At 53.7% G+C, this 12519-nt stretch overlaps 1 protein-coding gene across 1 annotated transcript; it reads right to left on the bottom strand.

Moving 5' to 3' along the window:
- Positions 1–9067: 9067 nt before the first annotated feature.
- Positions 9068–11543, bottom strand: LOC119104743 (gelsolin-like). Its single transcript, XM_037228462.1, has 3 exons — positions 11482–11543; positions 9320–11153; positions 9068–9268 (listed from the first exon to the last, which is right to left on the bottom strand). The coding sequence occupies exons 1-3, from the start codon at positions 11541–11543 to the stop codon at positions 9068–9070; spliced, it is 2097 nt and encodes a 698-aa protein (XP_037084357.1).
- Between the last annotated feature and the right edge of the window lie 976 nt (positions 11544–12519).

Below are 12519 nucleotides of genomic sequence, written 5' to 3'. Positions count from 1 at the left end.
AGCCTCCTACCTGCATATCACGCTTTTTTCTCCACACTTTCTCCAACCTAACAAATGTTGCGTCGTTAGCCGAGTGGCCCAGCGATTTAAAGTAGATAGATACGGTTTAGTCCACCGATGCTTTTTTTGTCCGGATGTTGATAGATGGTTTGCCGATCTGGTATGTGGAGCCTTCCTGTCTCTCTGGCATAGCGAACACGTATCACGCTGCTTGTTTTACAAACAGTAGTTCGATCAGACGTACACGGCATTTTAGCGCTCTTTACTAAATCATGCTCATTGTGAATACGCCGAAGACGACACAAATTTTCACACTCCTGTCTTCCCCTCTTCAGGCCGTTCATAAGCTTTTTTGTCTTTGCTTGTACCAACCGATCCTTCAGGCTCACTCCCTCCGGTAAGATATGAGAGGTTGGCTGGGAAATACTTCCCCAAGTGTCTGAAGTGGTCCATGACGTGTTCTTTATTTTTGAGCAATTGTCTAATGTTGGGCAGATGGTTATAGAGAAGGTTTTGATGAACGGGACCAAGATTAACATTTTGACGCTCTTGCTCCGTCTATGCTGCAAAAAAAAAAATTGTTTACGCTTGGTTTTTTAACCATTGTTCAACTATGTTTAATTGCTCCTTGGTGATAGCCCGCTTTTGAAGCCTAGCTTTCAGATCTCACTATGTCGGATGCAGTCATTTTGACCGCTACAGCCTTTTTCAACCGCATAGCTGATCCTGATAGCACAGCCATTTTGGTGTGGTTAAGATGGTTTGATGAAAAATGTAGATAAGTTTTGCCGTTTGATGTCTTGAGAACACATCAGTTTGGATATGTCCAGCTTGTCTTACAATCACGTCTAAGAATTCCGTGATAGTTCTGGAAAACCCAAGGTCATCTCGAATTTTGGGTGTTTGTTGTTCGTAGCGCAATGATACCTTCCTAATGGCTCCTAAACATCAATCACAGATCTGGCCTCAAATTGTTGGCTTAACTTAGATATACCGATTATTTTTTGGCATTGCTGCGTGGTCACCTTTTGGTGTAACAAATATATGATAATGTAAAAACATCATAACTAGCAACGCCCTGAACGTCCGTGAGCTCATAATACAAAAAAGAGTGGCTGATGATTTTCCTTGCCCAAAGCAAATCATTCCTCTCCGAATAACACCTGCCGCAGTTGCACGTCGTGCGTGCGTGCGTGCGTGTGCATGTGTTGCGCTGTGCGTGCGTGCGTGCGTGTGCATGTGTTGCGCTGTGCGTGCGTGCGCGCGTGCGTCTACATCATCGATTTCAACGGACGCCGAGCGAGAGCGGCACAGCCTTGCCACTGCTCTGAAGCCATGTTCCGCTCTGGCGCCGGAAACTCGCCGCGGTATCCGCCGCAGACCCAGCGTGGCGCCAACAGGAAGCCGCCCAATCAGCCGAGCCGGATACGCCTCCCCTCCCCCCCTCTGACCCGACGATGCCTCGCCGCGGCGGTCCTACGATCGCAGGGGTGTCGAAACGGCTTGCGTTGGCACTACAGGGGGGGGGTTAAAAAGTATGCATGCGTACATGTATGCCTGACGTATATATATATATATATATATATATATATATATATATATATATATATATATATATATATGTATGGATATATACATCACTGTACGTAATGTTTATATAAAACACTCGAGTACAAAGACAATGTTGAAACTGCTGTTAAAAATACCGTGGTTGCTATACCAGAGCCGCGGAGGGCGACATCCCTTCCATTTCTCGCAACACTTTGGCAATAATTTTATGGTAGGAAATCAAAAATTAGCTTGTTAGTATGCTTTCCGTAAACACAATTTCTTTGAGTTTTCTTCCGTAAGCAGCGATGCAATGGGATGAGTGCCAAGAATGCGTTATCAGCCACTTTTTATCAGGCGCGTTTGCGGTGAGGAAGAAAGGGAAACTTCGTTGAAATATTGTGCGAAGATGGCTCATACATATGGATGAATCAAGTACACGCCACGAACTATTTGTTTTTTGGGGGGGTTTATGCTTATGGACAGATACCCGGTCTCAAAGAGTGGTAGTAAGAACTCTGTCGCCATTACAGCGGATTATGCACATGCCATTTACATTGATTTTGACCAATGGTGAGGTAAGAATGCTGAGTGTGATATCGCGTATAGCGCACCTTAAGGAATATTTGTGTCCGTGGTTCCTGTTCTAAGGCCTTTATCTCGGAGGCCTTTTGTTCGCCATGTAGATATCTGAATGTGCATTGCCTTGAAGGGAATGTCCCACTTTTGGGTATGTCTCAAAAACATAATCTAGTGAAACCTCCGAACAAGTTAGTCTAATAGCTGTCACTGGGCAGCGTCACTGCAACACCGTCAACACGTAATAAGAATACCAATTTAGATCATTATCGAGTCCAAATTACGCTGTCAGCGCTTTGTAACAGCACTACACTTTTTTCCTGCAGCCGCGGCCACCGTAGTCATGACAACGATCGTGTGCACCGCTACCATTGCGAGAAGAACCTTTGTGATTGGTCCAGCAGGCGAGAGTCTGTTGCCGAGAAGTTGGTTTGTTGAGTTTTTAACCCGCGTGTTGCATGGGTCACGTGATACTTCCATTCCTACAGCCAAAAAGTTCCTCGAAAAGAGCCTTTCTTTTTAACGCCATGAGGAGAAGTCAAAGCCACAGCATAAGGTTTTGTTGAATTCGCGGGATAATAGCATCATGTTTGCATTTTGTTTTCAGTCATGATCATTCCACGCCAAACCGCTCTTCTCCTCGAAGATAAATGCCTCCGCTGACAGTGTCAAGGTCATGCAAAAAGGAGTGAAAGACACGCACATATGTGATTGCCGCGCTAGGTAGTGAGGAGATCCGTACATCCTTGATTGCTGCGCTAGGGGGTGAGGAGACACGTGCATCCTTGACTGCTGCGCTAGGGGCTGAGGAGTCTCGTGCATTCTTGACTGCCGCGCTAGGGGGTGAGGAGATTCGTGTATCTTTGACTGCTGCGCTAGGGGGTGAGGAGACTCGTGCATTCTTGACTGCCGCGCTAGGGGGTGAGGAGATCCGCGCATCCTTGACTGCCGCGCTAGGGGGTGAGGAGACCCGTGCATCCTTGACTGCCGCGCTAGGGGGTGAGGAGACACGTGCATCCTTGACTGCCGCGCTAGGGGGTAAGGAGACTCGTGCATCCTTGATTGCCGCGCTAGGGGGTGAGGAGACTCGTACATCCTTGACTGCCGCGCTAGGGGGTGAGGAGACCCGTGCATCCTTGACTGCCGCGCTAAGCAGGCGGCATCAGGCAACGACTGCACAATTGGGTGCAATACTACCTGCAGAGAACAGCGCACCGCCGATAGCGTGCGCAAGCGCATGTTGTTAAAAGTCTATATTTCTTCATAAAAAGAACACTTTTTCGAATAAGTAACAAGCAGCTCGCAGCAGTCGACAGACTACGTCATGCACTCATCCGTGCTGGCATGTGATATAAATCATCGCTCCTCAATTTGCATTGAAATAAGACATTTAGGATATGTTTTGTGATTGATTTAACGAGGCAAATCAATCGCTGGGAAGCTTGTCTCGTAAACAGACAGATAATGAGAGAATAGTCAAGCACAAGAGGCAATGCACCCCTGCTTAAGCATCAAGCTTCAAGCCTTAAGCCTCTTTGTCCACTAGGCTCCAACGCCCACGAGTGGAGTATTTAGATTTGAAGGACTCTAATGTCCACAAGTGGACATCAGATTCCCTCCGCGCACAAACCGGTCTAGTTCACTTCACTGTCGGTGACTGGGTCCGGTTCGCAGCTGAAAATCAAAAATGCATCCCTCGTCGTCCGTTCGCCTGGTTGAATGGGGTATTCTCACAGTGAAATGGCATGCAATCAAGCCCAACGGTCCGGAGCAACTCTCCCAAACTGGATATCTTCATCCGCCAAAAGTCAACATTGGTCATGAATTTGACCGAAAATATTTATATCCTGGGTAATGTGTTTGAACACATTAGTGTTTTTGTTTACGAGGATGCCTTAGATGCATTTTGCAAAGCAGCCGCTCATTGTGCCGGGATGTATTCACGAACCAAAGCTTATGAGAATAAAAAGCTATCATATTATTACGCAGACATAACAATCATCACGGTACGTCACTGAGTGAAAGGGAGTGCTTCATCTCTAAGACTATCAAAAGATGACGAAACATGATTTAAAAACGCTTTCTGGGCGCGGTCATGCTGTTGAGTTTTGCAAACTAACTCTGAGAGTACCTAGCTATGACAGAATTTGCTCCTTTGATTAGCACATGATATCACATCCAGTCACCAACCAACACGTCGGTGGTTGGAAAGGTCACTGACCTTAGATGACGGCATTCCTGATCACGTGACACTTCACCAATGATGTGAAAATTTGGGAAATTGTAAATGTCGTCGAAAAGTCACATCCAAGCATAATTCAAGTGGCGTATGCTTTGCAACCGCCAGAATCTCCAGCCTCACGGTGTTTAGTCCAAAGTGGGCTGTAAAGGCCTAGACGCAGTGGGATGCGCGTTCATTCACATAAGGTCTTCTTGCAAATATATGATTTATGTAGAACATTAATTAATGGATAAATGGAGCCACGCTTGAGCATCAGGCGTTTTCCAAATGCCCTTAAATTTCTTCGGCTTGGTACAGTTTTATGTAGTACTTCTTTAGTTTGCCATTGCTTGGCCGTTTTTCACAACAAGAGCAACTCATAACTACGAGATAACTTCGTTAAAGCACGAATGGGCGCTTGATTTTGTAGGCCAGGCCTTTCCACTTGCAATTTCAGAGCGATGTCAATATAAGGTTTGGGTAGTTGAAGGCTTTAACAGTCGTTAATTTGATGCAATACCGCACGCTTAACAGATGCTTTAGATTGTGAAATGCGAATTAAATACGGATGTGAAAGAATGTGGTTGGTGATAGTGCGAAATGCCAAAATTCGGTGTACATCGTCTCTCCTCTAACCTCCAGGAACTGAACAATGCCGTAAAGTGCTGTAGACATTGCTGTAAAGTAATGACTTACTTAAATTAGCAGTCAACAGCTAAGGCTTTCAGACAGCATTACTTTATCACCATGCAGTTTCGGATTCCATCTATACCATGCAGCGTGTGGCATTGATTTCCGAACGCTCCACATGTTCAAAATGGGCCTGGCATTTCCGCCGAGGCCGGCATAGCTTGCTGCCAGTGTCTCGTAAGCCCTCTCGCAAGCACGGCGCTATAGCATAAACGACCGTAGAGTGGATACCCAGCGCGATAACCAGGGCTTTAAGCGGGGCAATAGACCAAGTAGATTACCAGAAATGCAGTCGTTCGGACCTGATCAAGTTTAAGGACTCGCTCGACTCACCGCGTTCACGAGCGCCGTCGATAGCATGCCGTGTTTGGAGCATCCCGAATTGTTCCAGGACGCAGGCCATGACCGTAACAAGGCAGGCTGGCTCACTTCAGCGGAGTGCTGGCAGCGATGCTTGCTGGAGAATTGTAAGAGCGTAGGACTATTCATGGCAGACCGAGCTTCGCAAGGCTGCAGTCACAGCAGCCGCGACGCAAACGTCATCTACCAATTCCATTATCAAGAGGTCCAGCTTGAACGTCACTGTATTTGTTTTTGCAGGGATGAAACCAAACATTATGCTTCGCGACTTTTTTCGTTTCGCTTCTTTTGTCTGTTTCGTTCAGCTTGCGTGGATTAATAAGCTGATAACTGTGTGCCTCTACAGTTGTGTCATTCTCAGCCCCAAGCAAGCAATGCAAAAGCGGAGTTTTGTCCCTGGTCAAAGGCTGGGATGGGATGTCCCGGGATGCGATCGGATCCTAGAACCATCAAATGGGATATCCGAGGACGCGGATGAGCTTTTTCCCACACCATGCTCGCGTTCTCGGTGTCTATTTCCACATAGTTGGAGCGCGGCCGTGTGCTTTCCCACGTTCCCACCACGAGGGGCAGATTCCCTGCCCAAAAAGCATATATTCTGCGTAACCGGACGGCGTAACCGGACGGCTAAATCTGTGCGCACAAATTGCCAAGTGTCTCACTTCGACTTCAAATAGCTATCCCCGGACTCTGAAGCTCCGAATCAATCAACAGTTAACGCTTTCCAGACGACCATTTGACATGGTTGTTGACAGCTTGACGCTGTCATTGCTTGGAATGAGCCCGCTCAACGGCGCGGCCAGGAAGCGTTCACCCCGAACAACCGTGCATCAACACCATCGTCTGATGTACTGCACGCCAGCAATGACGTCATGATAAGGGTCGGTTTTGATGTTCTCCTCTATGTCGCTAACGGCATACTTCTCCTGGTCTTCAATGACCTCTTTTTTGACATCAGCAGCTATAAGTTCTCCGAAGTCAGTGAGGTTGTCCTCCCGACATAAGTAATGAGATGCTCATCAACGTTGGCAGTTACGTCTTCCTCAACGTCAGCATTGATGATATGATCCCCAAGATAAGTAATGATGTGCTTTTTTCAATGTTGGTGACGACACCTCCTTGAGACCGGTAATGACGTAAACGCCGGAAGGATCTGACAAACTCCGCCCGACTGTCCGGTGCGACAGCGTTTACGGGTCCCATCCGAGTCACCTTCGAGTTACACCCGAGTCACACCGGTCTTATCCAAGTCACACACCCGAGTCACACACTCAACTCACACACCCGAGTCACAAACCCGAGACACACACTCGCGCCACACCGGTCTTATCCAAGTCACACGTTCGAGGCACGCGCCCGAGTCACGTACCCGAGCCACATACCCAAGTCACAAAGCCCGACTCACAAACCCAAGTCACACATTCAAGTCACGCACCTGAGTCACACATACGAGTCACACACCCGAGACACACACACACACACAATTCACACCCAGTCACACCCGGTCGTACTCGGTCACATCTGAATCCCACCCGAGTCACATCTTAATCCAACCGGTCACACCGTCACATTCAAGTCACATCCGAGTCACACCTGAATCACACCCGGCCACATCCGCGCAGCGGCTTCAGCTGCTTCGGCTGCTTCGGCTGAGACGCAGTCCACTGCTTCGATGGCTGGGGTGGCACGCCGCTGCGGGGGCCTGCTCAGTTCATGGCGGGCTTCCCCGGTGCGGCAAGAGCAGTCCGCTGCTCCGATGCCGCGGGGCGACGGCACGAGCGCGGCAAAAATGGCGCAGCTCAGACGAAAGGACAGATGAGTGGCCGGGATGTTTGGGCTGGAGCCTTGTTAAGGCTTTGCTTCGGTGGCACAAAGGGATTGCTATCCGTTACAGCATGGTTTGAGCTAGAGGCTATTTAAGACCATGTTTTGATGGAACAGAGCAATGACTGTACGGTGACAGCAATGTTTGTTCCCACGCTTCAGGTGGCGCGATAGGCTGCGAAACTGATGGGGCCATGTCGGGTGCATGCGCCACCTGCGCATTCGAGCTTGACTTAGATCATCAGGAGATGCTTCAGAGGCTCAGCAAACAAGTTTGATCGACACGGACAGACGGCAAACTATGCTGCAGCAATTCTGGTGCAGCGGAGTTCGTCGATTTTTGAGCAGAGCTGGATCCGTGATGTGTTTGATATAAGAAAGACGGAAAGAAATGTGTTCAGCTCCTCGTTTCCGACGTCATGAGTTCAGGTCTTTATGTAGAGTTAACGACCCTCAATGTTCCAGGAGATGCTCGTTAAACAACATTGTAGTGCCTATAACAAATTAATGTAGTAATATAATCGTTACCTACCGCTGCAAAGTCGTCTAAAAAACATCACCTGGTAGACTGAAGGCCGTTAACACCAAGTAAAAACTTTGGCTTGCTAATACGTTATTTGTTTTCCCCTGCCAGGCTCAGAAGCGTATGATCTATGATCTTCGTATGATCTATGATCTTCTCGACGCAATCTCCGTGCTACGCTGAGACATTCCACACGGACCAGTAAGCAGAGGCGCTCTCGTCTTGCCGGCGAATGACAATGCCATTAATTCTCATCATTCGTAAACCCGTTCTCACGTCCGTCGTTTTCCCAGACGTCCATTCATTCGGAATGGAAAATTCTGGTGGAAACGGGTTGTGATGTAGCGGGCGTGATCTGCCATGTGTTTAGTCAGTAGTCCTGATCAGCATTTTAAAGCGGACAAAGTACCACATGTGATAGAACGCCAAGCACATTAATTGGACGGCAAGTCGGTGGGGCATGCTTAGGCTGTCCTGTCAGATCGTGGCACGCCAGGCGAGGCTGGGTGAGAGGGCCAGCCCAGGTAAGGTCATCCAAACAAGATACACGACTTGCAAAACATGAGCATCTCGGGATGGCGACAGGAGTTTAGTTGTTGTCCGCACATCAAAATGCCTAAATACCACCTAACTAAAGACGCCATCTAGCCTAAACATTTCCACATATCATCGCTTCTTGGGTTCGAGCCTCATTGCGCTTCTTTTCATTCATCATGCAACCTAAACGACAAGAGGCTGTTCCAAGGCGGTCATATATATTTAGCCTGCTGATGTCAAAAAATGACCAAAAGCAATTAACACCAGATGCACTCGTTGCATTCATCCAACTTTAAACGGCATACAATTCGATCGCATTTCACTTCCGACACATGCTGGCGGTCAATGTAGCGTGATAAGCGTTGGCGAGGCAAGATTACGAGCACGCAGTGCATTGTAAGGTATTTGGAACACCTATACAAAACATTTCTGAACTGCGTGCTTTTCAACAGCGGAGTATGCTGCTACCCACGTGCTATCTCGTCAATCTTACGAGGGGGAGGGTGGACCTGGTTATATCGTGCATCCGCATCGCCCATCACGCACCCCTTTCGTGTCCCTCATCAAATTCCACTGACTTCAACAAGAAAACATTGTGCGTTCCACAGAGACTGTAACGCCGTCATATCTACCAGCCCCCCCCCCCCCCTCCCCAATTACCTCCAAACGAAAACAAAGCATGCTGCTGCTACGTTGGAACCGTGATGGAGCCGCGCTTCGTTGTTGCCAGGATGCCACGCTGCCATGTTGCCATGTTGCAGACTTAGCCAGGAGTGCCGCTAGACCTAAAACAAGGAGGCCTCTCGCTTCTTCTGCGCCTTCTTCCACGCCGGCAGACGTTGGAACTCCTCCCGCGTCATGCCGAACGCGTCCTTGAAGTCTTCCGGCGCCAAATACTCCTCGCGTCGCGCCGGATTAACACCCTCGGGCGGCCGGCGCGCGCGCAGCGCCTCTAGCGGGAACACCGGCAAGCTCTCGCCGGCGTCCTCTCCCGTCGTCGGCGGCGGAAGCGGCGCGGCGGCCACCTCCTGCTGCACGGCCGGCCAGGTCGGCTGCGCAGCCCAGAAGTCGGCGTCCCATTCGGCGAAGCAGCCGGTGAAGATGGGCGGCTCGGCCTGCTGGTGCACCCGGTACACGGGCGTGTCCGTGCCACGGCCGGCCGGGTCGGACCGGAGGTATTCCAGCGCCACCGTCTCGCTGCGGCGGCGCTCGGCGCGGTTGGCGCGCACGCTGAGCCACACGAACACGGCATCCCACGTGTCCAGCAGCATGACGTCATCCTCGCCGAGGTCGGCCTGGTCGAAGTCGACCACCTCCTCGACGCGGAAGCGGCCCAGCGGGCTCGAGCAGTGGAAGAGACGCGGCGGCATCCGCGGTCGGCTCGCGGCGCGCGGCTCGTGGCTGTACTCGCCGCGCCCACCCAGCGCCTCCCAGAACGGCGCCGGCTCTTCGGCCTCGTCGACGACGACGGGGTGAGGGTCGAGCTGATGGGCGACGGCGCGCGCCGCCTCGCGCTCCTGCTCGCCGGAGCCGCGTCCGCACCACGCGAACACGCAGGCGGACGTGGACAGGACGAAGGCGTCGTTGGAGTGAAGCGACGCCGCGCAGCGCGGCACTTCGCACGCCCTCGCGCCGTGGGGGCCGACGCTGGCGATCTGCAGCAGGTATGCGTCTCCGAGAGCCCGGTCGTCCGCTTCGGTCGCGCTCCTCGCTTCGCCATAGGCTTCCGCGTCGCCAGCGGCAGCGGCAGCGCCGCCATCGCGAACGACGATGACGCCGCCGAACATGGCGACGAAGTGGGGCGGCTCCCTGCTCTGGACGATGCGCACCAGCACGGCCCTGCCACCCACCTTGCCGTCCAGCTCAGCAGCCTTCTGGGACGCTACAGCGCGCGCCTCCTCGTCGCTCGCCGTCCCCAGCCAGTAGTAGACGATGTAGCGCTCCCGGCCGGCCACGCGGTAGCAGTACTGCACGACGTAGCAGTCGCTGGAGAGGAAGGTGCCGTGGTCCCGCACCGGCAGTGGCGCCAGCTCGCTCCCCTCCACTCGCCAGACGTCCTTGTAGCCCGAGCCGTCGTCAACCATCTGCGTCCGCGCGGCCAGCGCACTGTTGTTGTGCAGCATGGCCGCGTCAAACTTGGTGAGCACCGGCTTAATGACACGGCCCGGCGACACCAGGTCGTCGTCGTCGACCCACGCGGCGAACAGGCTCCTGAACTCGGCCGGCTCGGAGCCGTCGACGACGCGGCAGAGGGGAACGTCGGCCGACCGGTCCGTCTGCGCGAGGTAGGCCTCGGCGGGGCGCAGGTCCTCCGCTCGCTGCTCCTTGACGGCGCGCCGGCTCACCCAGAGCCAGACGACGCTGCCGGCGTCGACGACGTAGACGTGATCGGGCGAGAGGTCGCCCTGCACCAGCCCGCCGGTCTTCTCCAGCTGCAGGCTGACCTGACCGCCGTCCTCCGTGCAGAGCCAGAGAGAGACCTCCTCCGCAGGGCGCCGCTGCGGCGCGCTGCCCAGGAGCGCCTCATCGGTCTCGCGGATCACCCTCTCCGTCAGAGGCAGGAGCGCGTCGAGCGCCACGCGCTCGTCGCCCGTCAGGGATCGCTCCTCGCCGCTGGCGACGATCACGACGCGACGAGCCCGCCCGCGCCGCGCCAGCGACTGCGCCAGATACGCCGCCTGGATCTTCTCCAGCCCGTTGGCCGTGCGGCCGCACCAGACGAAGACGAAGCGCTCTGCGTCGATCACGAACACGTCACCGTCGTTGACGTGCTTCCAGGATACCTCTGGCGTCTGGCTGATGACCGCCCTCCGCTTCCCCTTGACGTGGAACATGCGCGGCGTGAAGCTATCCTCCACGTGGCGCAGGCCGCTGCCGGTGCCCGCCTTCGAGGTACCGGATCCCGCCACGGAAGTACACCGGAACCGGTGCTCTCGTACCGCTCCCTCTCCCTGTGCAGCACCGGGCGCCCGCCAAGCAGCTGGTCCAACTGCACCGCCATCGCCGACGCCACGCCCATCTCGTCCGGAGAGGTCTGCGACCCGAGCCAGAAGTGGATGTGGAGCGCCAGCGCGCCGCGTGACCTCGCAACCTGCGACCAACTGCTCGGCGGCCGAGTACACCAGGTACGAGTCGCCGCGGTGGAACAGGCCGTGCTCCCCGGCAGGCACCTCGCGCAGCTTCAGGACGCTCCACGCGCCACACAACGAAGGCCGGCGTGTTCGGGATGACGCAGGCGAAGGCTGGGTCGGTGCTGGCCATGGTTCTCGCGCTGCTGCTGCTGATGGGGAAGGTCCGGGCGGGTCAGCGACTTAGGCTGCGCTGGCGTCGTTGTCAGACGACTGGTCCGAGCAATTCGACTTTTGAGTATCCTCCGGTTTGAAGATTCTTCTTCCGCGCGCTTCTTCACAACGACTGCAAGTCGAGAGCAACCCACCTGTCTCGACGACTTTTCAACCACCTCCTTCCGTTCCTTGGTGTATCGGACGTGAGCTCCTTCAAAGCTGACCACTTTTCAGGCGCAGGAGCCGGCAGTTGGCGCTCGCACTGTCACGCCGACGGACCTCTCCTCTCAAATGACTCGATCTTCCCTGCCGAGCCGCCTCCTAACCACTATCAGTCCCGCGTCTTCCTGCCGGCCGCCAGTCTCCGTGGAACGCCGGACATCCCGCCGACAGCCGCCGAGACGGACAGTTCCGGCGAAGGCGCTGTCCGCGTGCGCGTCCCAAACATAGCACGCGGCTGCAGAGTGGTGCCAAGACTCGTGAGTGCGGCTCACGGGGCTCGGAAAGTCCCGTTGCTCGGGAATCACGGTAGCGTCACGATTACGTAGCCGACGTGACCGTCTCAGCCGCGCCCCGTCAAGTTTAACGACCGCGCCTTGCTCGAAATCCGACCATTCCCTCGTGCGGAGAGACGTGTGGCGCCGCCGCTGCCGGGCTTTCCAGCGGTAAAAACTCTGGCCAATAACGCATCAGGCAAATGCGGGCACGACAGGGAGTGCCGCTTCGCGTAACCAGGGGAACCGGTGCCGCTCGAGGGCGCGGCGGGGGCGTAACCGAGCGTGTCCGTCCGCATCCCTGAATCGGCGGGCGACGGCCGCTGCGCTGCGCCTGAGGTGAACGCATCCTGGAATGACGCCCTTATGAGCGCCAGCAGTGTGTTTTCAGCGAAGTGTACAACGACGGCAAAGGTGCTTCATGCTGGGGCAATGTCTCTATTGAACAACACCGCTCAT

This window comes from Pollicipes pollicipes, unplaced genomic scaffold (assembly GCF_011947565.3).
Source record: "Pollicipes pollicipes isolate AB1234 unplaced genomic scaffold, Ppol_2.1 Scaffold_6052;HRSCAF=7182_pilon_pilon_pilon, whole genome shotgun sequence".
NCBI classification, from domain to species: domain Eukaryota; kingdom Metazoa; phylum Arthropoda; class Thecostraca; order Pollicipedomorpha; family Pollicipedidae; genus Pollicipes; species Pollicipes pollicipes.
The sequence above is the reverse complement of the archived record's forward strand: the minus strand, read 5'-3'. Positions and strand labels throughout refer to the sequence as shown.